This window comes from Carcharodon carcharias, chromosome 20 (genome assembly GCF_017639515.1).
Source record: "Carcharodon carcharias isolate sCarCar2 chromosome 20, sCarCar2.pri, whole genome shotgun sequence".
In the NCBI taxonomy this organism is placed as follows: Eukaryota; Metazoa; Chordata; class Chondrichthyes; order Lamniformes; family Lamnidae; genus Carcharodon; species Carcharodon carcharias.
Genome location: NC_054486.1, coordinates 98,500,956 through 98,526,712, shown reverse-complemented (window position 1 = coordinate 98,526,712; position 25,757 = coordinate 98,500,956). Strand labels below are relative to the sequence as shown.

The 25,757-nt window shown below is 46.1% G+C and overlaps 1 protein-coding gene across 1 annotated transcript in view; it reads right to left on the bottom strand.

The window, feature by feature from the left end:
- The window catches only part of LOC121292264 (latent-transforming growth factor beta-binding protein 2-like), a 658,547-nt gene that overhangs the window by 313,495 nt on the left and 319,295 nt on the right, over nucleotides 1-25,757 (bottom strand). Inside the window, exons 10-11 of the mRNA XM_041214068.1 lie at nucleotides 20,443-20,565; nucleotides 5,806-5,970 (exon numbers count right to left, since the gene is read on the bottom strand). Of these exons, the coding sequence (XP_041070002.1) occupies nucleotides 5,806-5,970; nucleotides 20,443-20,565 (288 nt within the window). The remainder of the gene's footprint in view (nucleotides 1-5,805; nucleotides 5,971-20,442; nucleotides 20,566-25,757) is intronic.

Here is a 25,757-nt window from a genome sequence, read left to right as displayed (position 1 = left end):
ATCTCATCCTCTGTGACCACAGAGGAGGCAGCTGGCCCACAGTTGGACTGCCAAAGGAAACAAGGGCTGTCCAGGCCTCGGCTCTCCAGAGCATGGCCGCCAAAGTCATCAAAGGCAACATGCCCAACTAGTCAGCAGGCAGCCTCCATCCCTATTGTGGATGTCGGGGGAGCACCAGAAGAAATAGTAGGCCACGAAAAATAAAGAAATTCTAATCACAACTGATTGCACGAGTGAACAATTCATCGTTACAATTCTAACCTCTGTAAATATAATCATTTTAACTGCTATAATGACCACTGTCTTTTTCAGCTTGGTTTTTAAGACTTAGTGGACACCTACCCCCTCCACCCAATCACCTCTCCTAGGTACACTCAACCCTCCCCCCGCCCCAGTAACTCTGCAGAGGGAAGCATGTGTGGCAGGGCCTTTACAAGCCATGTGCAAGCACTCCCCGACACACGCTAAGCCTTCATCCTTCAAACTCATATCTTAGGTCCCTAGCATTATCAATACTGCCTGCTAGGGTTCCCTTTCAGTTCAGGTAACCTGCATCTCCATCCACCTACTGACCCAACTACCATGAAGTATCTCAGCCCATCCAACGCAAGACTCTGCTTACTTTCAATTTCACCAGCGTGGAAATTGTAAGCTTTCTTCTTTGCTCTTCACTATTTCCCCTGCCCCAGTCACCCACACCCTTTCCCCCATCACCACTGACCCCCCCACCCCCTCCCCTGGCATTACCTTCAACCTCTCCACTGTTAACCTCCAACCCGAACGCTTTTCATTTGATAATGTCCAGGTGAACCCTCACACTACCTTCTTACCTGAAAATCCCACCCCCATGCACATTAACCTCCTGAACCTCCTACTGCCCACCCCCCGAGTCGGTGTCTACCTCCACGTTCCCACAATGACCCTCATCGCACCTTCATGTGACACTGTCGCACCTTCACTTTCCCACTCTACTGGCTTCCTCTGCCCTCTGTAACCTTGTCCATTCCCTCCTATTACACCCATCCTGATTTCTCTCCACAAGAGTCAGGGGCTGTCTCCACCAACTAGTTCTGTGAGCCCTTTCACTTGGACATTACCACACACCCGTACATGCACCTGGAAATTATCCCCCCCCTCACTTCACACACCTGGACGTTACCCCCCTCCCCCAACACCTTCACACACCTGGGCATTACCTTCGAACCCTTCACACACCTGGACATTATCCCCCCCCCCCCTTCACACACCTGGACATTATCATCCACCCTTTCACTCAACTGGGAATTACCAAAACCCCTTCACATACCTGGACATTGCCACACCCCCCTTCACGTACCTGGACATTACCTCCCTTCACACACCTGGACATTACTCTTCCCCTTCACACACCTAGATATCACCCTCCCTTCATATATCTAGATATATCCCCTCCCACCCAGCAGCCAACACAGCTCTTACCCAACCTTCCCAACAGTTCCCTCTACCACCTAGCTAGTTCTGTAAAATCCTTTCCTGCACCCCCAGCCACAAATGCTCCCCTCTAGGCCCCCACACCCTCATCATATCTGCAGTCCTCCTAGCCTTCCTTAACCACCCTCGACAAATGCTCCATCGTCGCCCAACAGTACCTCTTGCTGCTTTCCATTTAACAGGTCGAGGCCCCTGGAAGAATGTCCAAACCCATGGCAGTATCCCTGGAAGAAGGTCTGATGCCTGAATGAGGTTGCTGCTTGGAGAATTCCCAACTTCTGCAGGCTGCTTTGTGGAGAAGTCACATGGATGAAGCTCCACCCACCCTTGCTGCACATGGTGCTCCAGGATTTGGTAGTTGGAGGTCTCCACCTTAACATTGGATGTCTGAGAGCTGACCATAGTCCTTAAGGTAAGTCCCGACTTTTGCATGCCACATTGGTCCAGATATGTTCTGGACCAGCACGTTTTCCTGCTGGTGTTGTGGAGAATCGGGCATGGGGGATAAGATTCTGGTTGGGCCTTCATTTGCATCCCATTAACAGGATACAAATTGGTTTCACGTCGGACTCCAGCGAGAATCACAATCTGCCATGGCGGGCAGTATTGGAAGGTCCCGCTGTCACTTCATGTCAGCGTGAAACCGATTTTTGGATCTCACACTGAATTCTCTCCCTCACCCGCCATTGATCCCACCGACGGGGGCATGGGAGAATTCCGCCCAATGTCAACCAAGTTACTTATGTCCATCAACAGAAGATTATTGTTTCAATCAGAATGGTGAGACATGACCTACTTTTCCAGAAAGGATTTCTAATAATCCTTTCTCAACCAAAGTGCTTATATGATATATCTTTAACGATCCAGCAACTTACCTATAATAGAACAATAGCTAATCGGACTATAATTACTCAGCTCTAACCTATTACCCTTTTTAAATAATGGCACCACATTCTGCAAGCAATGGGAACAATCCCAATCCCAAGAAATCAGTAAAATAAATGAACAAATGCCATTCAGGACTCAGCTCGCATTTCTACAGCGCATTAAGGACAACTCAGCATTGCCAATTTAGTGAAGACTGATGTGTAGCAAATACTCAGTAATAACTGCCCCAAGGAATCTTTCAATAGCCCTCTGAAAAAAAACCTTGCTATTTCAAGGTAAATGCAAACCAGAAAAAAGCCCCATTTGCCCCCATTCCCCCAGGCAGCAGCAGTTCTCTTCCTCTCATCCCCAATCCATCCATCTCTACCCTCCACTCTCTCTCTCCCCTCCCTCCTCCCTCTTTTCCCCTCCTACTCTCCCCTTCCTCTCTTTTCCCTCCCCAATTTATCCCCATTCCCCCAGATTGCAGCAGTTCTTTTCTTCTCTCCCCAAATCCCCCATCTCTCCCCTCCCCCTCTCTCACCTCCCTCCTCCCTCTTTTTCCTCTTTGCCTCTAACCTTCTCCTCTTTTCCCATTGCTCTTATTTCCCTGCCTCTTGTCCCCTCCCTCCATCCCCTTCTCCCAGTTTCCCTCCACCCCCTCTTCTTCCTCCCCATTCTTTCACCCTCTCTCCTTTCCCCTTCCCTTTTTCCAGTTCCCTCCCCTCTTTCCCCCCTCTGCCGCCCCATCTTTCCCATCTCCCCCTCCCCCCTTTTCACCCCCACCCCCATCCTGTTATTTCCCCTCCCCTTCCCATCTTTCCCCCTTCTTCCCCTCCCCTCTTTCCCTCACCCCTTTTTACCCTCCTTTCCCCTCCCCTTATTACCCCTCCCCTCCTTCCCCCTTCCGTGTCCCCCTTCCTTCTCCCTCCCCTCTTCCCCACACCTGCCCCTCCCCACTTTCCCCCTCCTTCTCCTTCCCCCTTACCTCACTTTTTCCCTCTCTCTTCATTCCCCCCCTTATTCCCCTGTCCCTCATTCCCCCTCCTGTCTTTCCCCCTCCACCCCTTTCCCCATTCCTTCCCCTCCTCCTATTTCTCCATCTCTTCTCTCCTCTGCTTCCTCTGCTCTCTACCTACCCCCCCAACCCCTTCCCCTCTTTCCTCCATCCTTACCCTCCCCTATTCCTCCCACCTCCCCCTTCCCACTTTCCCATACCTTCCCCCTCCCCTCTTACCCAACTCCTTCCCCCTCCCCACTTTCCCACATCTTCCCCCTCCCCTCTTACCCCACTCCTTCCCCCTCCCCTCATTCCCCCTCCTCCACCCCTTCCCCACTCCTTCCCCTCCCCTATTTCCCCACCTCTTCTCCCTTCCACTTTCTCTGCTCCCTAACTCCCTTCCTCCCCCTCTTCTCCCGCTCCTTCCCCTTTCCTCTTTCCCATTTTTTCTTCTGCCCTCCTTCCCCCTCCCCTCCTTTGCCCATTCATCCCCTCCCCTCTTTATCCCCTGACCTCTTCCCCCCTTCTCCCTCTGCTCTTTCCCTCCAACCGCTCACCCCTTTTCTCTTCCCCCTCCCTCTCCCATCTCTCTCCCTCCTTCCCCATTCCCTCTTTCCCCTCTATCCCTCCCCTCTTTCCTATCTTCCCTCTTACCCCCATTCCTCTCTATCTCCCTCCTTTCTTTCCAATCTTTCCCCTCCCCTCTCTCCCCCTCATCTCCTTTCTTCCCCTTCCCTATTTCCCCTCTCTCCTCTCACCACTTTCTCTCTCTCCTCGCCCCTCTTCCCCTCCCTACTTTCCCCACTCCCCTCCCCACTTCCCCCTCCCCCTCCTCTCCTCTCTTTGCCCATCCTCTCTTTTCCCCTCCCCTTTCCCACCCTCCCCTCTTCCCCTCCCGTTTCAACCGTCCCCCTTTCCTCCTTCCCTGTTTCACCCCTCCCCTTTCCTCTTTCCCTGTTTCACCCCTCCCCTCTTTCCCACCCTCCCCTTTTGCCCCTCCCTTCTTTGAACCCTCTCCTTTCCTCTGTTCACCCCTTTTTCCCTCCCTTCTTCCACTCCTCCCCCTTCATCCTCACCCCTTTCCCTTCTTCTCTACCCTCCTCCTCCTCTTCCCTTCCCTCTCCTCTTTCCCCCTCAAACTCCCCTCTTTCCCCCCTTCCTTCTACCACTCCGCTCTTTATCCCCTAACCTCTTACCCCCTTTTCGCTCTGCTCTTTCCCTCCTCCCCCTTACCCCTTTTCTCTTCCCCCTCTCTCTCTCGTCTCCCTTCTCTCCCCCTCCTTCCCCATTCCCACTTCACCTCCCTCTTCCCCCTCCTCTCTTTCTCCTTCCACCACCCCTCTTTCCCTCTTCTTCTCCCTCACCTCTTTACACCTCCTTCCCCCTCCACACTTCCCTCTCCCCTCTTTCCCCCTCTTTGCCCCATCCTCTTTCTCCCTTCCTTCCCCTTCCCTCTCTTCCCACTTCCCCCTCCCCATTTTCCCCCTCTTCCTCCCATTTTTTCCAGCTCCTTTGCCATACCCACATTCCCCCTTCCCCCTTCCCTTACTTAAGTGCAGTTTCCCACCCAGTCTCAACTTTTTGGCTGATGGAATGATTGAACTTCTGTGGGCGAAGCCTGAGAAAGAAGAGATACATCTCGGGTGGGAAGGGGAATGGGGGCCTCCATCAAAAGCCGCCTTTTGAAGTTGAATGCCCCCAACTTAAGATCCAGTGGCCTCCTGACTTCCCTGCCCTTCCCGGGCTCTCCACCAAGACCCCAATCGCCCCTTTTCCACCCGCTCAGGCCTTCCCTACCCCTCCCTGCCCTAGGAGCCCTTGAACTTACCTGGGCCTCTATTCCGACATCCTCTTGAACTTCATCTTCTGTCCATTGCAGCGCTGTCACTGCAGGGACTGGTGAGCTCTCTAAGGAGGCACGTCCTCCCAAGTGAGGGGCGGAAGTCCCACTTGCAGCCACTTAATGCTCATTCATACTGGGCACTCGGAATCAGTGGGGATGTGTTCCCTGCTGACTCTTCAGATGGCAGGAAGCAAGACCCGCCATCTGAAAGATTCAGGCCATAATGTTTGTTTCTTGACATATTTTCAGTGTGAGAGAGATTATATTGCAGTGGCATTTCCCAGATGATTTTTACTTGATACTGAGATACAGTTTAAACAATATCAAAACTCATCCAAGAGACAAAAATGTCTTGAGAACAAATTTTGATCAATTGTACTATTTAAATGATCCATTGTGCTTTGAAAAAGAAAACCAACAACTTGACCACATTGTTTAACACAGCATTAAAGGGCATCATCGACTTCATGTGTTTGTGTAGTAATAAATTTTAAATATGAGTAAAATATAACTAGCAGATGTAAGTATAGTTCTGATTTATAGCTTCCTATAAACAGATATCCATCTCTTTCGCCTTCAGCTGTTTACAGAGAACAGTGATGCAGTATGTGCAAAAGATTATTACCTGAGCCAGGAAGTGGACACTTTTCACAGTTTTTACCCCATCCTTTGCCCACACGGCTACAGCAGCAGATCTGTTTTGTGATCTGCTGAGAAAGAGGCAGAGAACAGTTTCTTCTGGACAATGATCTGAAGCAAGTTCCTTTTTCTACTGAAAAAGCCTTGTCCGCTGAAAAGGAAGACAAATTACAAAAATAATTAACAATTCGATTCACAGGAGGATAGCCCAGAAGGCAAATCATCTCCAATCGACAGTTACCTTATACCCTAACATCCCTGAATGACTGATCATTTGTAATCTAGAAACCTGCAATACAGAGAATTACTTTTGTTTCTTTTTTTAATCCAGGTTGAAATAATTTTACAGGCAGTGCCATCAGTGCTCACTGATGTGGCTTTGTACAGTGTTATGGGATGCCTTGTTTGTCTACAGAACAGTGACTAAACTTTAAAAATAATAGGTTTTAAACATTTTGGGATGTCCTGAAGACAAATAAGCAAGTTTATAAACAGAAATTCTCTTTTGTTCTTTTAAATTATATATTACCTATTTTGAAAATATTGGAAACATTTTTGAAGTAGAACTTTTCCCTGCAGCTCTGTTGCTGCTACCAGTTTCACAAGCCTCCGAGAAAGGGGGAAAGGGAATAGCAAGGGAGGGATGCCAGTATCATCACAGAGTGCCAAGATGTTTAAATCACATTTAGAGGAGGAAGGTATGAGGGTTAGTCACCCAGCACTGTTCTTGTACACCTCTTATTTAGTGTTGAATTCAAAATAAGCTCGAACAAAGGCCAAGAAGCACGTCTTCAGCTTGCAAGCAAGGAGTTATGCACACCCCAGGAGACTTGGAGCGGAATTTTACAGCAGCGGGATCTTATGTTCCCACCATTGTCAATGGAGTTTAGAATGGTTCGCTGCATTTTACGGCCTCGTCCCCGCCAGGACGGGGCTGTAAAATTCCTGCCTTAGTGAGGGGGAAAACAAATATTTTACTATAAAGAAATCATATGTATGCACAATTACATTTTGTCGCGGTTATAAAACAACTGCAAAACAAAGTAGTTGAGAATGTCAAATGTGCAATTTAAGTAAGTGCAAGTTTTCTTCTTCTCTACTGAGCTCTTACTGGTATGTTGGGTAAATTCACCTTCTCATATGGTATTGAGCAATACAGGCCTAAAAGATCCAGTTCATGCCTTAGGATATCATTTGTCAATACTGTACCAGATATGATGCTTTTACATCCAAAAAACAGATGAGTAATTTTAACTTAAACCACCTACTGGGAAACTAATATGATTGGTTGGGCTGCCCATTTCACATCTTACCCAATTTAACATTCCATTGAAGTTAAGATGGGGTGTAAAACATGCGGCCTATCAGTTGCCATGAGTTTCCAACAGGACAATGATAGAATAAAATTACCCCAAAGGAAATATAGAGTTCCTTGAGAGTAATCATAGTTAATCTGATCTCGTCAAGGGAATGAATAGGGGCAGTTGTATTAGCCTCGAAGTTGCAGATTATTGACGAAAATATGCAGGCACGAGGGTTCTAACTTTTCATTACTACAGATCTGAAGTAAAGTGTGAGGCGAGATTTGGTTCCTAAGTAGTATTGGAGAACACATTTGAAGTGAATGGACGGAATTTAATCCATCCCACCATAGCAGGAACCATGGCAGGCTCACTTAATCACAGAAGAGGTGATGAGTCAGTCTCCTGGCAGCAGCAAAACCTCCCTCAGTTAAGTTGGAGGGCGGACGGGTCTGACATGTGATTCCAATGACGTAGTGGTATTGAAACTGGACTGGTAATCCAAAGACGTAGCGTTATGCTCAGGGGCCCAGGTTAGAATCCCACCATGGCAGATGGTGTAATTTGAATTCAATAAAAATCTGGAATTAAATGTCTAATAATCATCGTGGAACCATTGCCAATTGTCGTAAAAACCCATCTGGTTCACTAATGTCCTTTAGGGAAGGAAATCTGCCATCCTCATCTGGCCTGGCCTACATTGTGACTCCAGATCCGCATTAATGTGGATGACTCTTAAATGCCCTCTGAAAAGACCTAGCAAGCTACTCAGTTGTATCAAATCGGTAAAAAGCCAATAAAAAGGAATGAAACCAGACAGATCACCTGGCATTGACCTAGGCACCGGAAACAACAACGGCAAATTCAGCCAGGTTTGCCCTGCAAAGGCCTCCTTACTAACATTTGGGGCTTGTGCCAAAATTGAGAGAGCAGCCTGACTTAGTCATACTCACGGAATCATGCATTACAAATCATGTCCCAGACACCACCATCACAGTTGGGAGGGAGCTGCCGTAGGAGCCTTCAACATCAACTCCGACCCCCAAGAGGTCTCATGGCATCAGGTCAAACATGGGCATGGAAACCTCCTGCTGATTATGATCTACCACCCTGCCTCAGCTGATGAATCGGTACTCCTCCATGATGAACAACACTTTTTCTATTCATACATGGGATGTTGGCTTCGTTGGCTGGGCCAGCATTTATTGTCCACCCCTAGCTGTCATTGAGAAGGTAGTGGTGAGCTACCTTCTTGAACCGCTGCAATCCATGTGGTGTAGGTACACCCATAATGCAGCGGTTCAAGAAGGCAGCTCACCACCACCTGCTCAAGGGTAATTAGGGGTGGGCAATAAATGCTGGCCCAGCCAGTGATGCCCACATCCCATGAATGAATATAAAAAAAATGGTGTTCAACATGGAGGAGTACTTGGAGGAAGCACTGCAGGTGGCAAGGGTGCAGAATGTACTTTGGGTGGGGGACTTCAACGTCTACAACCAAGAGTGGCTTGGTAGCACCGCCACAGGCCAAGCCCTTAAAGGACACAGCTGCTAGACTGGGTCTGCGGTAGGTTGTTAAGAAACCAACAAGAGTGAAAAACATACTTGACCTCATCCTCACCAACCTGTCTGCTGCAAATGCTTCTGTCCAGGTCAGTATTGGTAGGAATGACCACCAGGCAGTCCTTGTGGAGACCAAGGCCCATCTTCATATTGAGAATATGCCCCATTGAGTTACATGGAACTACCACTGTGCTAAATGGGATAGATTTCATGAAGATCTACCAATTCAAGACTGGGCATCGATAAGACGCTGAAGGCCATCAGTAGCAGCAGAATTGGATTCAGCTACAGTCTGTTACCCCAAAGCCCAACATATGCCCCACTCTACCATTACAACCAAGTCAGGGGATCAACCTTGGTTCAATGAAAAGTGCAGGAGGGCATGCCAGGAGCAGCAAAGACATTCTTAAAAATGAGGTGTCAATCTGGTGAAGCTACAACACAGGACTACTTGCATGCCAAACAGCATAAGCAGCAAGTGACAGACAGAGCTAGGCGATTCCACAACCAACGGATCAGATCTAAACTCTGCACTGCTGCCACATCCATACATAAATGGTGGTGGACAATAAAACAGCTCACTGGAGGAGGAGGCTCCATAAATATCCCCATCCTCAACAATCTTCAGCCAGAAATGCTGAGTGGATGATCCATCTCGGCCTCCTCCAGAGGTCCCCAGTATCACAGATGCCAGTCTTCAGCCAATTCAATTCACTCCACGTGATATCAAGAAACGGCTGAAGATATTGGAGACTGCAAACACTATGGACCCTAACAATATTCTGGCAATAGTACTGAAGACTTGTGCTCCAGAACTTGCCACGCACCTAGCCAAGCTATTCAATTACAGCTTCAACATTAGCATCTACCCAGCAATATGGAAAATTGCCAAGTATGTCCTGTATACAAAAAGCAGGAAAAATTCAACCCAGTCAATTACCGCCCTACCAGTCTACTCATCATGATCAGTAAAGTGGTGGAAGAGTCATTAACAGTGCTATCAAGAGGCACTTGCTTAGCAATAACCTGCTCACTGATGCTCAGTATGGGTTCTGCCAGAGACAGTCAGCTTCTGACTTCACTACAGCTTTGGTTGAAACATGGACAAAAGAACTGAACTCAAGGTGAGTTGAGAGTGAATGCCTCTGACATCAAAGCAGCATTTGACCAAGTGTGGCATCAAGGAGCCCTAGCAAAACTGGAGTCAACAGTAATCGGGGGAAAACTCTTTGCTGGTTGGAGTCATATCTAGCACAAAAGAAGATGGTTATGATTGTTGGAGGTCAGTCATCTCAGCTCCAGGACATCAACTGCAGAATTTCCTCAGAATAGTGTCCTAGACCCAACCATCTTCAGCTGCTTCATCAATGAACTTCCATTCACCATAAGGTCAGAAGTAGGGCTATTCGCTGATGATTACACCATGTTCAGGACCATTCATGACTCCTCAGATACTGAAGCAGCCCATGTCCAAATGTAACAAGATCTGGACAAAATCCAGGCTTGGGCTGACAAGTGGCAAGTAAAATTCACACCACACAAGTGCTAGGCAATGTCCACCTCCAACAAGAGAGAATCTAACCATCGCCCCTTGACATTCAATGACATTACCATCGTTGAATCCCACACTATCAACATCCTGGGGGTTACCATTGACCAGAAACTGAACTGGACTAGCCATATAAATATTGTGGTAAGAGCAGGTCAAAGACTAGGAATCCTGCGGCGAGTGACTCACCTCCTGACTCCCCAAAGCTTATCTACAAGGCACAAGTCAGGAGTTTGATTGAAAACTCTCCACTTGCTTGGATGAATGCACCTCCAATAACACTCAAGAAACTTGACACCATCCAGGAAAAAGCTGCCTGCTTGATTAGCACCCCACCCACAAACATCTACTCCCTCCACCACTGATGGACAGTGGCAGCAATGTATACCATCTGCAAGATGCACTGCAGAAACTCGTCAAGGCTCCTTAGGCAACGCCTTCCAAACACATGATTGCTACCATCTAAAGGACAAGATAGGCAGATACATAGGAACGCACCACCTGGAAGCTCCCTTCCAAGTCACTCACCTTTCGGACTTGAAATTATATCGCCGTTCCTTCATTGTTGCTGGGTGAGAACCCTGGAACCCCCTTCCTAACAGCATATACCTACACCACAGGGACAGCAGTAGTTCAAGAAGGCAGCTCACCACCACCTTCTCAAGGGCACTAGGGATCGGCAATAAATGCTGGCCTAGCCAGCAATGCCCACATCCCGTAAATGAGTTTAAAAAATTGTGTTTTTGCATATATCCAATGTATAAGTCAACCCCCCTTTCAGCCATGAAATGTTATACTCGCATTAGTAGTCAGCCTTGATTTTTCATTCCACAAATGCATATTTCACTCAACATATAACTTCTGCACCAGGGATTGAGCAGGCAATACAAGCAGTATTGGGAAAGTGAGCAGGAGTTTAAGACATGCCCACACACAGCTGGCCCCAAGTGGCAATCAACAAAGAGAAATAAGTTTTGCATCAAAATGAATGAAGTTACGAAGCTGGTTTTAAGCTAATAGTTGTAACATTTGCTTAACTTGTCAAGTAATTGTGCTCCAGTGAGGGAATTCAATGTTAGTGAAAAATTGGTGTGGGGATGGAAAGAGGAAGAATTTGCTCTGAAGAAAATGCCAAACGCACATTAGAACAGGGACCAGCCACTGGCCTGGGCTTGAGAGGCTTGTTTCAGAACAGGTCCTTGAACATCATCGGAATGGTTACATCATCACTAGAAATGCAATATATATAGATGCACTTAAGTGAATGAAATCAAACCCCGAGTTCAGCAAAGGTTCAGAGCAACTGCTAGCTGGTGTGGCCGCTTTATGGAATTAAAATGTCTAATGTTATGGCAGAAGACCAAGATCGCTCAGAGACTTCTAAAAGAACTTGATGCCAAAATTACCAGCTTCCAGCAATTCATCATCAGACAATGGCAAAATATACAAATACTCTTAATGCCACATCGGCAACATGGATGAAACGTTGGTGAATTTTGATATGTCCAGCAACCGAACTGTGGAGTGGAAAGTTTCGGAAATAGTTCTAGTGAAAACCACAGGACATGAGAAGGTAAGGTTCGTGGTGGTACCAGCCTGCATGGCCAATGGACCAAAACCGAAGCCTATGCCAATTTTCAAATGTAAAGCCATGCCGAATATCATGTTCTCTGTACGAGTTTATGTGCATGTCCATGACAACAGTTGGATGGATGAAGATGGAGTGAAGTTATGGATTAATAATGTGTGGAATAGGCGTCCCAGTGGCCTACAGAAAGAATGCAGCTTATTAGTGTGGGACGTGTTCAGATCCCATATAACCAATGAGATCATGAGAGGCCTGTTAAGAAATAATTGCAGTTATATCACGGGGTCTAAAATCCATAGTTCAACCCTTTGGATGTGTGTCTCAAGAAGCCAGTTAAGGACCAAGTCATGCCGAATGAAATAGGTGGATGGTTGATGAAGAAGAAACCTTCAAAAAAGAGCAGAAATATGCTTGCTTCCCCACTTGATGTTTTGTGTGGTTTCAACATCTAATCATGGAATGCTTTTAGTGCATAAAATGTCATCAGATCATTCAAAAAAATGTGGCATATCCAATTCAATGGATGGAGAGGAAGCTGATTTGCTGTGGATTCAGAATTGAAAGCACCACATCTGATCCTGAGTGGGATCCTTACGATGATGCCATAGCCAAAGTGTCTCAGAAAGAATTTGATGAACTCTTTCCTGGATGCGAATTTGTTGCCCCAGCTGTAAACCTGACAATTCTGTACCTGCATTTTTATCATGCACGTTGGTCATCTTCTCTTGTAGTTTTAAATGCTGCTGTCTAGTTTTTGAGAGAGTAGAATGGGTAAGAGTAGACAAATTGGTATACACTGGTCTGTCAAACGGAACTCTGCTGGTGATGGAATAGTTGCAATTAAAGGTGTTGCTCTCAGATGTAACATTGCAAAGTGTAGATCTTGCTTGGTCTGTCCACATTTGAGAATTAGGGATTTCACTGTGTGAATCATTCATTCAACTAGGCCGTTGGATCCAGGGTAATGAGGGGAAGGAGTAGCGTGATCGATATTCCACTTCTCACACATATCCTGAAATGGGTTATTAATAGATTGCAGATTTTTATCCATAATGATCTCTATAGGCAGACCAAATAAACCTCATGTACACGTTTCTGACGGGATATCAGATGGTCGTTCTTATTGCTTGAAGGTATCCATTATGTACTTGTCTACTTGGATCAGTGCATGGCTCTTTGTAGCTGCATCAGCCTTTTCTCTAGTGAACTGCTGCTGCCAATGGCCATATGCTTTGCAGAATTGCTGGAAAGTTGGGCATTTCCTTGGTGTGTGCAGAAGGCCACACCTTCCACATGGCTTGCTAGGTTTGGGCGTTCTTGTGAGTGTGTCAACAATCAGGGTTGTACTTAGGACCTGTAAGCTTCGTCAACCTGCGATGATCACTTCATACTTATATTCTTCCTTGAGTAGCTCTTCGATGCTGTACATTTTGAGCTTGTCTAGCAGGTCTTTCTGGAACGCTTCCATGGGAGTAGATGAGATCACCACACAACAATTATGTTAGCTCTTCATCTGAAAAATCACAGTATGTACCCTTTCCTCTTCATCTGCTGACAAAGTGGTCAATGGGTTCTGTAGGCTGTTATTGAAAGGACATGAACTCTAGTTGATGAATACGGAGGTTTAACCTGACACTGAACCAGTCTTCCAACGTAGTCCATGTCTGTTGAGGATCCTTTAGCTCTTCTGCTGTTGATGCTGACATATTCAACCTGTGTAGACCTTCATTCCCAATTGCTAGGCGCAGTTTTATGGCTTGCTTGTCTAGTTCAGACATACCTGAATCAAGAAACCATAGCAATGTATGCTGTTTAAACATTTTAAATTTGGATGGTAGGTCAGATGCATCCCAATTCAAACTGAGCAATTTTGTGAACATTTTGACAATATCACTTTGATCTTCCTCCTCTGATAGTACCTGGGATAAGTGTCACTGTAGCTACTTTTGTGCGCTTTTCCGAAGTTCTGCTTGTTATAACTGCAACCTTCTCTGGCTCAATTTTTATGACATTTTTTGTATGATTGATTCTCCCTTGCTCACTATTGATCCAGCCCACACCCTGGTCACTTGCCTTTCCTGACTGAGCTAACCCGATGCTGGTCCTCTCAATGCACTGTCCCCAATCACTGAAGTAACAGGCTATGCACTGCAATCTCACTACAGGGGATCCAACTGCTAACCAGCTCTTTACTTGAACACATCCCAACACTGTGTCTGCAAAGCTTTACTATGCAGTCAGCATGCTGCGGTTTCAACACTCTCCAACGCTGCAATGTTGCCGTCTGACCAAAACCGAGGGTCGTCTCATGCCATGTAGCATGATCTAAGGCTGTTCATTATTCATACCTGTACTTAATCTAGCTGCTATGCTGTTTGCCAACCGCTGAACAACACATTGTAATTTTATACTGATATAAAAAGCACCAATCACTCATAAGGAATTGTGTAAAAATGTTGAGGGTTTATTTATTTATTTAAACTAGGCACATGAGAACATATATACACGGATAGAAAGCTTGAAGACATCAGCAGCAGAATTGTGTGCTGTGTGCTCTACTCACAGGCCCAAATGAAACTACATGCACACTTCCCTTCTGGTGATGGCATGCTGTTTTCCCTTAAAGGCATATTACAACAGTGGGGGTCTTTCATGTCCATCGCCAAGAGCGGCCGAGTATCACCACCACTGACTGAATTGGCCGAGTCCTAAAGGACATATCTGCCAGAATGGGCCCATGGCAGCTTGTGAGAAAAATCAACATGAGGAAAAACTTACTTGATCTCGTTGTCAAACTACCTGTCACAGATGCACCTGTCCATTACACTATTGGTAGGAGTAACTTTGTGGGGACAAAGCCCCATCTTGGCACAGAGGACACCCTCCATCACATTATACAAGTCCCAAAAAGCAACACTGCAAAATGGAATTGCTCTGCTCTTTGACAAGCAGTCTAAAGGCTCATGCAGGGTAAGAATTTTAGAAGCCCCTCTTGCTGATAGGCCTAACTCCATTAGAAGGTAACTATGCAAAATTCACATGACTGGCCTCATGAAATTCGGTGAGGTTGGTTCAATATAACTTCTGCTGTGGTCCATTCCTGCATTACATTTACCTTAATAATTTTAATTTTAAAGGATTTATTACTTGATAGTATTTATGTGCTGCATCTTTATTTCCACATCTTTATATCCTTTGAACAACAGCCCTTAGCTCTGAAAATCATTCTGTGAGTTAGAGGTAAACTGTTACATAGTGCAAACAACCTACAAACACAAGCATTAAGTAAGGAATTTCAACATTGCAACTTTCACAAAGAGAAAGTCAGAGAGAGTTGAGGCTGCACTTTAATATTCAGAAGTGGTTGCTGAAAGAAGAACATCAGGTCATGTGTGCCATTTGAACCAGGGCACAACTAAGGGGCGAATGGTCTCAAATCCTGTCAGAGAAGGTAGCGGAAGGCATCTTCCAGGCTTGGGGAGACACTTTTTAAAGGGTCCTTTTGGGTGAAGAGTGTTCCTTCTGAGGTCAGAAAGATACATACAACTCCACTGACTCAGCGCCTATTGTGATCGAGGACCTTCTTGATCCCTATCCTATTCCTCACTTAGCTTGCTGAGAATCATTTCAGTTGGCCCTCAAAGGCCATCATGTTCTCCTAAATTTGATTATGCCTATCAGCAATTCTCAGTACTTTCAGTTGGGAGTCAGTATCGAAGCGTTCAAATGAGGCCTGGAAACTAAAGTATAGAGATCAATCTGTGGTGTGCCCATTTATCAAGCACATTTAGCAATAGATTGGCCTGTGCTCAATCTACACAGACACGGAGCCTAGTACTAAGTTTGTCAGGGTGACCTTTTTGGATATCACAGCCACCTAAAACAGGAAATTGGGGCCTGATGGAAGAACCCACTACAAAAATAACTGATGGGTGGGCAGGTACCAGGATTATTCTTTAGAAGCTCTTGTGGCCTCCAGCTAAAGTATATTAAAAACATTTTTAATCTTTGGTCTGAGCCAAGTGAATCAGCAGTACTACCCACCCCGCCCCAACTCCACAATCCTTGTGATCAACTCCTTCCACTTGTCTGCTCAACTTTCCCCTCCCAGTACTTACCCAAGAACCTTTGATGGCAAGAAATTCCAGAATTGATTTTTCTGGTCACACAGGCTGCCTGTGGAAGTTTGCCTTATATACGCAAATGAAGTCCAATATCAATTCCTGGTGATCCTCAGGTCTCTTGGTCAGGTACTTGTTGCTTCCAGTTTGGACTTTTAAATAAGCCCAGATTAAAATTTACATCCAAATTCTCAGCCTCACATTGTGACGCTTGCTGTTCCATTTGGCTCCTGTACCCTTCAATCCCCGTCACAGGCTAAGCTGTCTTTGCAAATCAGGGTCAGGCAATCTAGAGGGAGATGGCTGCTGAGGTCATCTTGCAAACAGTGTTCCGTGCCTGAATCTCTTTAATGATTTCACTAGGCTGGTCAAAGTAAGGTAAGGCATGAGTGTCCACACGGATGCTAAAATACTGCTGGAAGCATTACTTACCTCCACACTACCAAGAACCACATAAAGTCCAAAATGAAATGAATGAGACTCTTAACAGGCACAAGAGACCCCTTGCCATTCTCCACATGGGTGCATTTCCTTTCCTTCCCTTCCACTGTCCCATATCACATTTCCTGAAAAAGGATGAGACCTAATGGAATGCTCGCAAGAAGTACAGGGGTATTGGTAGACACTTAGGATGAAAATATATCGTAAATTTGGTCACTACATCTAAATCTTGCTGTTCTTTGCATAAGAGAAACGTTCAAAGACCAGGGCAAAAGTCATGGGAGAAGAAAGGCTAGCATCAAATTGTTCAGTAGGCAAGAGGAGGATGCTGCAAGATCTAGGCAGACACACTTGTCCTGAAAGGCGTTATATAAATGTGTTGTTCTTTCTTTAGTTACCAATCTGCCTCTATACCTCCCGAAAACTGGAGGTTTTCTTTTAATGGTAGTAGAAGAGACTCAGAGATGAAGGAAGTATTTTCTATTCAGTCACATCTAAGGTCATAAAAAGGTTATTTGGTTGGTCCTACTGTGTCTTCTCCCTCATGTAATGACTCAGGGAATAATTATCTCTACTTCAGGGGCTATCTACAATCTCCTACACTCCCTAAAATTATCAGAGACAGTGACAGTAAGAAATAAAATCTTCTGCTGGTTTACTGGACATGTCTCCCACCAGTATTTACATGTAAGGGTTGGGCTAGGGCAATTGATGGCTGTTCCAACATAGGTACAAGGAGGGAGGGAAAGTGAGGCTAGGGTGGAAACATAGTAGTCGACTTTGCCACCTGATTTTTCCACCTTTTCCACAATCACACTCAATTTAGGCAGGATAGTGATTCAGTCAAAACAAAAACAGAATTACCTGGAAAAACTCAGCAAGTCTGGCAGCATCGGCGGAGAAGAAAAGAGTTGACGTTTCGAGTCCTCATGACCCTTCGACAGAACTTGAGTTCGAGTCCAAGAAAGAGTTGAAATATAAGCTGGTTTAAGGTGTGTGTGTGTGTGTGTGTGTGGGGGGGGGGGGGGGGGGGGGGGGGGGCGGAGAGAGAGAGAGAGAGAAAAGGAGGGAGTTGGTGTGGTTGTAGGGACAAACAAGCAGTGATAGAAGCAGATCATCAAAAGATGTCACCAACAATAGAACAAAAGAACACATAGGTGTTAAAGTTGGTGATATTATCTAAACGAATGTGCTAATTAAGAATGGATGGTAGGGCACTCAAGGTATAGCTCTAGTGGGGGTGGGGAGAGCATAAAAGATTTTAAAATATTTAAAAATAATGGAAATAGGTGGGAAAAGAAAAATCTATATAATTTATTGGAAAAAAACAAAAGGAAGGGGGAAGCAGAAAGGGGGTGGGGATGGGGGAGGGAGCTCAAGACCTAAAGTTGTTGAATTCAATATTCAGTCCGGAAGGCTGTAAAGTGCCTAGTCGGAAGATGAGGTGTTGTTCCTCCAGTTTGCGTTGGGCTTCACTGGAACAATGCAGCAAGCCAAGGACAGACATGTGGGCAAGAGAGCAGGGTGGAGTGTTAAAATGGCAAGCGACAGGGAGGTTTGGGTCATTCTTGCGGACAGATCGCAGGTGTTCTGCAAAGCGGTCGCCCAGTTTACGTTTGGTCTCTCCAATGTAGAGGAGACCACATTGGGAGCAACGAATGCAGTAGACTAAGTTGGGGGAAATGCAAGTGAAATACTGCTTCACTTGAAAGGAGTGTTTGGGTCCTTGGACAGTGAGGAGAGAGGAAGTGAAGGGGCAGGTGTTGCATCTTTTGCGTGGGCATGGGGTGGTGCCATAGGAGGGGGTTGAGGAGTAGGGGGTGATGGAGGAGTGGACCAGGGTGTCCCGGAGGGAGCGATCCCTACGGAATGCCGATAGGGGGGGTGAAGGGAAGATGTGTTTGGTGGTGGCATCATGCTGGAGTTGGCGGAAATGGCGGAGGATGATCCTTTGAATGCGGAGGCTGGTGGGGTGATAAGTGAGGACAAGGGGGACCCTATCATGTTTCTGAGAGGGAGGAGAAGGTGTGAGGGCGGATGCGCGGGAGATGGGCCGGACACGGTTGAGGGCCCTGTCAACGACCGTGGGTGGAAAAACTCGGTTAAGGAAGAAGGAGGACATGTGATTCAGTCCCTCACTGTAAGCCAATGTTATGGATCTTAGGAATAGGTAACTTTGATTTTAACTTAAATGCATCAGAAACAAAATAAAAACTGTGGACAAAAGTAATAAGTTTTATTGTCACAATACCTTCTACTACCAGATGACCTAGAGCCAACTGCCACCAATGTGCAATATGACCAGAGGCAATTAAGGCCACTATAATTCAGAACTCAGACTCATTTCAAGCTACCACACGAAACATCGGTTACATTAATCATACCATAGTTCATAAGTACATCAAGTAGGTATTTTGTAGCCTGTTTGCCAAAGCAAACAAATTCACAACTTTCACCCTGTAAACCTGGCATCCTAACGAAAGGGCTTGCAACCTGGCTCATATTGAAAGATTCGTATGAGACCAGGGAATTAATGATGGCTAATTTAGTGACTCAGGCTCCAATATTTTACCCATTGACCTTCAGGAAAAAGATTACACTTCATTAGTTTTGAAACAGTGACCAATAACAGTCACTTGCCAGACAGCAGTGATGTTAAGACAATCATTAGTGCCTGGGCTATTTGAAGAAGAAAGCAAACTAGAAAGCTGGTTTCTAAGAGATCCCAAGACTGTTTTCTTCATTTCTGGCTTATAGATCCATTGAGATAGTATGGCCACTGTAGCTATTTTCAAACACAATGTCCCTAAATTTCTGTGGACTTTCCACTGCACTTTTGCCATTAGACATAATCAGTGTAAAGGCCTAAAAATTAAGGTTGGGAACAGGATCTTAGCCTTCACCATCAGTTTCTACGGGACCTTATTTGGGCAGAAAACATGGGTACCCACATCAGAGGGAGTGTTTCTGGGCAGGTGCCTCCAACGCTGGATCCAGCCTGGGATTTATTAGATGGCTTTTACACAAATGAGGGGAAAAACACACATACCAGCTTGCTTGCCTGGATGCTTGAATATTCCTTTCAAGGATTGTCCCTCTTTATGGAGGGGAGAGTGGAGTTTGGGGTTTTTGTGTTCTTTAATGAGGTGGATATTCATCCATAATTCTTTCCTCTGCTAAGACAGGCACCTGAGATGCATCTTGGTAGGGCAGTGCCAGCCAAGAATTTTTAGACTAGGAAAGCTATCTCTGATCCGCAGGGTCAGTAACAAGGCATGCAGCACTTACATTGAGATTAGTTGCCACAAATATTTGGAGTAAATATAGGAAACTTTAGCATTGGACTGGAAAGTTTATTCCAAAAGTTTTATTAAGGGGTTCATTACATGTAATATGTAAGCATGGCCTAGACATTCTGAGGGCCTTGTTCCACTGGTATGAATGCAGAATAAAACCCAATGAAACCCTTGTCTCAAAGGTCAGGGGCCCCACCCTAAGTTATGGGAAAGGGGATTTGCACATCTGGGATAGGCTGCTAACTCCTTCACAGATGCATTACTGACCCAATCCAATCAACAATTCTAAGGCCAAGGAGTATCTTACCCCAACACCTGAATTCCCACCTACCCTCCTGAAGCACTGAAGAGTTGAAGAAATTTTTATTTTCAATGTTGAATGGTCTTTGACTCCTACTGGGGCCCACAACTCTCCAACTAAACTTAAAAGCCCAGCCAAACCCTGATGTACTGTTAGCAGAATTGGTTCTTAACCATATTCCAGCCTCCCTTGGGCAAAAATGGGGCCTCCAATCATGAAAATTTCCAAGGCTTAAGTTTTGTACTAAAGATATATACCTCAAACACAAGCTTTATTTAAACTGTATTTATAAAATATTTTCTGTGTAACATTTTCATAGATGTGCTGTTGGATCATTTCTTTTAATATAATATGCAATGACAAAACTGAATGATAATTTGAGATGATCAACATATGCCTGCCTTAACAGTATCCAGACTTGTAACTGATTTATATGGCATAGGATCATCAGATTATTACTTACAGATGCAATGGCTCCTCGATGTATCCATCATATACCCAGGCTTACAGGTACATCTGTAGCTACCTCTGGTGTTCAAACAGTTAGCATTTTGACACATTCCTGACATCAGGCATTCATTGATATCTGGGATGAAGAGAGACTATTTTATTATTGGGCACAAAAGAATCAATCATGTCCAGGTAAAGTCTTAAGACAAAACCTTAAAACAAATGATATGAGATTAGTAAATCTCTATAATGAGCATACCTGAAGACATTGAGTTAAGAGATATATCAGCACAACCTGTACTGAGTAATCCCAAACTCCTCTTAATAAAACAGAAGCATTTCTGTCAGTGGGCAAATATTGTTCTGCATGTTTAGTACCTTTTCAAGAAATAAAATGCAAAGAAACACTGCCCCCCACCACAAAATAACCTCACTAAACATGAGCAAGAATGAACACTTTCACAAGTTGTGGAGATAATACAAACTTACATTGTGCTTCAGCAGCCAACACTCATGATTCCAAAAATCCACAACATGACACCAGAGGGACATCTTCATCCATACCGCCTCTACCTTAAACATCAACTGGACAGAATTCAAAATCTTCCGGGGGAAACTGCACACCTTTTACAGGCCCATTTTTCCTGCCACTAATTTCGATGGAAAGAAAATCTGGTGTGTTGTTTGTAGTGTGCGATCCTCTCTGCCAGATTTGCTTATCTGCACTCTGCCCAGAGAATGCTTAACATCTTGGAGATAAATATGAACATCTACTCCATGTTTCTCTGTTGGGGCCAATAGATCAGTCAGAATAAAAGCAAAACACTGCAGATGATGGAAATCTGAAATAAAAACAAAAAATGCTGGAAAAACTCCACTGGTCTAGCAGCACCTGCGGATGGAGAAACAGAGTTAACGTTTTGAGTCCGTATGAAGAAGAATCACGCGGATTCTAAACGTTGGCCGGAATTCTCCCATCCTGCCCGCAGTGGGTTTTGTGGTGGGTGGGACCGGATAATCCAGCGGCAGGCAAAAAGTCGCAAATTCACCGTTGCAAAAACAAGTCGCAATTATCCTGACGGTGTGTTCATGGCGGGTCGGTTATCCTGCCAACTCATGGTGCGAATTTCATTTGCATTAATCAGCATGTCATTAATGCTCATTAAAACATCTTGCCATGCATTCCAATCTTCCATCATGCCAGCGGGAAATTATGTTGGCCTCAAATCCGTTTGAAAAGGGGTGGCATGCAAAAGCTGGACCTCAGTTCGCTGGTAACTTCGAGGTGAGTAGAACATACCTTCCATAGCGCTGCGCCCATCTTGTTGTGATGAATGCCAATCTGTTGGGGCTGTGGGGTTGGCCTGTCCCTTCTCTTTGTTTTCATTATCCTGAGGAACACCACTGTGCTGTGGTACTCATCCACTTTCAGAGACTAGCACTTCAACCGGGGGTGCACTTTGAGGCGAGGGTCGGATTGACGAACACCATGAGAGCAACAGGGAGGGAAGGTGTTGGAATGGCAGCGAGTGGGAAGGGCAAACATGATGGGGGCAACGGGGAGGGCAGGATGTGGAATGGGAGTGAGAGGGAAAGGCAAATAAGATGGGCACCTTTCTGGGGTCGCCCTCTAACTTCTTGTTGCTGCTGGAGTGAGCAGGAGTCTGCTTAGAAAGAAAGGAGGACTACTTCCTTGCAATGAAAGCCACTTAAATACAGTGCTTCATTAGCACTGTTAAAGGGCTACTCAGAACTCAGTGGCGACACATCACAGTCGCTGCATCTCAACAGTAACATACAGGAATGTAGAATTTAGGAATGCAGGCAATAGTTAAGGAGGCACGTCTGTATCATATATGGCACTGTATCAATGAAGGCCTATTACATGTTTACCAGATACGACACTCCTAATGGCCCAAAGAGCATCCAATATTGACCATGAGCAACTGATTGGTCACTAATATGCCACATCAGACATTGGAGCACAGACATAAAAACAAAAAAACTGCGGATGCTGGAAATCCAAAACAAAAACAGAATTACCTGGAAAAACTCAGCAGGTCTGGCAGCATCGGCGGAGAAGAAAAGAGTTGACGTTTGGAGTCCTCATGACCCTTCGACAGAACTTGAGTTCTGTCGAAGGGTCATGAGGACTCGAAACGTCAACTCTTTTCTTCTCCGCCGATGCTGCCAGACCTGCTGAGTTTTTCCAGGTAATTCTGTTTTTGTATTGGAGCACAGAGCTAGGTTGGGTCACTTGTCTCACTTAAACTTTAGCATTCCACGCAGGGCTCAAGATGTTACATCTGTGATGCCATCTTGGTCACCTCGATGTGTGTGCTAGTATTTCAGCGACAAGGTGGCATCAGCCGCCATGCAAGGAGGGCAGGAAAATTGATGGACCCTTTCAGTCTCCAAACTGGTCATCTTCTGAGCTTCACTTTCTTGCCCCTTGAATCATTAATGTCTTCAATGTTTACTTTCAGAGAGAAGGCAAAAGCAGATGTGGATCCAGGGCTCACTTTGACAGGGCCCTAATGCATTGGAGGAGGTGAAGGAAGGAGAAGTGACTCCGTGCGCAGTTCCAGCAGGAGGGACATGGAAAAGTGGAGCCAGAGCATGAACAGAAAGGTCAGGAAGAGAGACCCAGACAAACAGGGGTGACTCATCTGACCTGGGCTTATTGTCCAAGAGTCTATTTACAAATGAGTGAGAGACAATGCGGTGTACGTCTGCACCTGAGATCTGGAAAATCACAAATGCCACATTCTTCATGAAGACCTGATGCCATGTGGATTGGAGGATATTCCCCTTCCAGTGGCTTTGAAGGTGACCACTGCACTCAATTTCTTGGCTTCTGGTTCTTTCCAAGGATTAGATGACCTGTTTGGCATCTCTCAGTCCACAACACATCGTTACATAAAGGAGGTTACAGATGCCCTTTACAGGAAGGCCCTTCAATATGTCAGATTTGCTCGGGACATATAGCCAGGAAGATAGCCAAGCTACGACATTTACTGGTTTCGCCGTCATCTCAGGCTTCCCAAAAGTGCAGGGTGCAATAGACTGCACTCATGTGGCTATACAGGTTCCGTGGCAGGAGGCCCTAATATTTAGAAACTGGAAGGGCTATCATTCCATTAATGTACAACTGGTGCGTGATCACCGAAGCACATACCACACATTTGTGCATGGTACCCTGGGAGTTGCTATGACTCCTACATCCTGAGTCACTCCCAGGCGCCTGAGATTTTTGAGGGGCCGTTATGTCTGCAGGGATTGCTGCTCAGGGATAAGGGGTACCCACTGAAATACTGGCTGATGACACCAGTGCGTCGCCCTCAGCGCTGTTCCAAGGAGACGTATAACGCTGCTCACAGCTCCATACGCTCCCTTATAGAGCAAATCATAGGGCTTCTGAAAATGCATTTCAGAGGCTTGGGACTTTCAGGTGGCTCATTCCAATACATTCTCAACAGGGTTTCCTGCACCATCGCAATGTGTTGCATCCTTCACAATCTGGCTATGCAAAGAGGTGACCACCTGCCAGAGGATGACCTGGAGGAGGATGAGAGCTCATTGGAGGATGAAGATCCGGAAGCCCAAGAACCTCAAGAGGCTGCTGAGGGTCAGGATGAGTGTGATCACGCCATGGAGGAAGGAAGACATGGGAGACGTGCCTGTGATACCTTAATCACTGACAGGTTCCAGGAAGAGTAAAGTCAGATGAGGGAATATGGCCACATCACTCCTAGCCCACAATGCCATTTCCTTTCAACTCAAGGAATGGCTACCCACTTGCAGCGAGAACAAGTTCCGCATTCACACTTGCCTCATAAATTACTAGGCCATGAACTTTGCTTTGGTCCATGGGGCCCTATGAGTGAGCTCACTATGGGAACTGAGAGCCCACTTAAGAACAAGAGTGATGCAAGAGAAGACTTGAAGACTTCACCGCCATCCACTGATGCTAACACTGCTACAACTGAGATGTGGGCATGTCTAGAGATCTCCTCCTCCCGTGCACATCTTTTATTCTGCCACTATCACTGAGGAGACACAAATGCTGCTAGATTATCAATGCTGATGAGCTACCCATGCTCAATGGTGTACTTTGAGGAAGAAGGGTTAGAAACACTTACATCACACACTTCCAATAAAGATGTACATCTTCCTGACATCACACAAGGGGTGCGGATACTAGTTCAACTGAGGTTGACATCACAGGAATGTAAAATCTCACAGTGGGACACTATTACTGAGCGGAAGGAAGGCTAAACCTCGAAATAAGAGGGTTCCAAAGTACAAGATCGCAATGCCTTCAGTTGACAGGAACATTCACATAACTATCAAATGTATTAACAAAAGTGCATATCTAACACACCCATGACCCAAAGTGACATAATTTTTTCTTACATATCTTAACTCTAGCACTATAGCTGGGTGCAGCCCTGACATCCGCAGCAGAGGTGGAGGCAGCCTGCTGGCTGATACGTCCCGATGTCTGTGATAACCTTGGCGGACGTTGTCTGGTGGCCCTTGGCATGGAGGCCCCTGGCCTGATAAGGGTCACCTGCTCAGGGGCAGAAGCACCCTCAGCGGCCTGAGAAGCTGGAGTGAATGGAGTCACTGGCAGGGGGACTGTGAGTGGTTGCATATGCTTGGGATGTTCTGAGTGGAGGCCCCATGGGGTGTCCAGCTGACGTTCATCTCCCAATGGGTGCCCGAGGGCCGCACCCTAACTCCTGCAGGAGATGGTGCACCTGGAGGGGGGTCAAGATGCCTCGCCCCCATGTTGCCTACATCCTGATGGTGCCCACCAGGGTGTGTGGCCATGGAGTGAAGGGCGGAGCGCAAATCTGGCAACACCTACTGGACCAAGGTCTCCAAGGTGGGTGCCAACCTCCCCATGCTGACCTAGAAGCACTCTCATGTCGGAGCCATGACATCAGACAGAACATGGACAGACTCCTCCATTGTTCGCTCTAGTCTGCTCAGTGGCTGCCGAAACTCTGCTTGATGTTCCGCCACCTGTCATTGCACCTCCAGTATATGTTTGGAAGCAGTTTCCAGAGGTTCATCATCTGACTCAAACTGAGCAGGTGGCTGGTCTCCAGAAGCCCTCCGAGTGCCGGAGACCTGGGCTGTCCCTGCCTCTGACTGTGTCAGTGAGGTGTCCCCCAGAAAGTGAGCCTGAGCCTAATCTACATCTGTGGCCTACCGACGAGTATGTCTCTGAGCTGGTGGAGAGTGCATGAGTGATGGTTCTTCCAGAGCATCCTCCTTGGATGAAGACTGGGGGCTCACACTGGTGGTGCTGGACTGGCT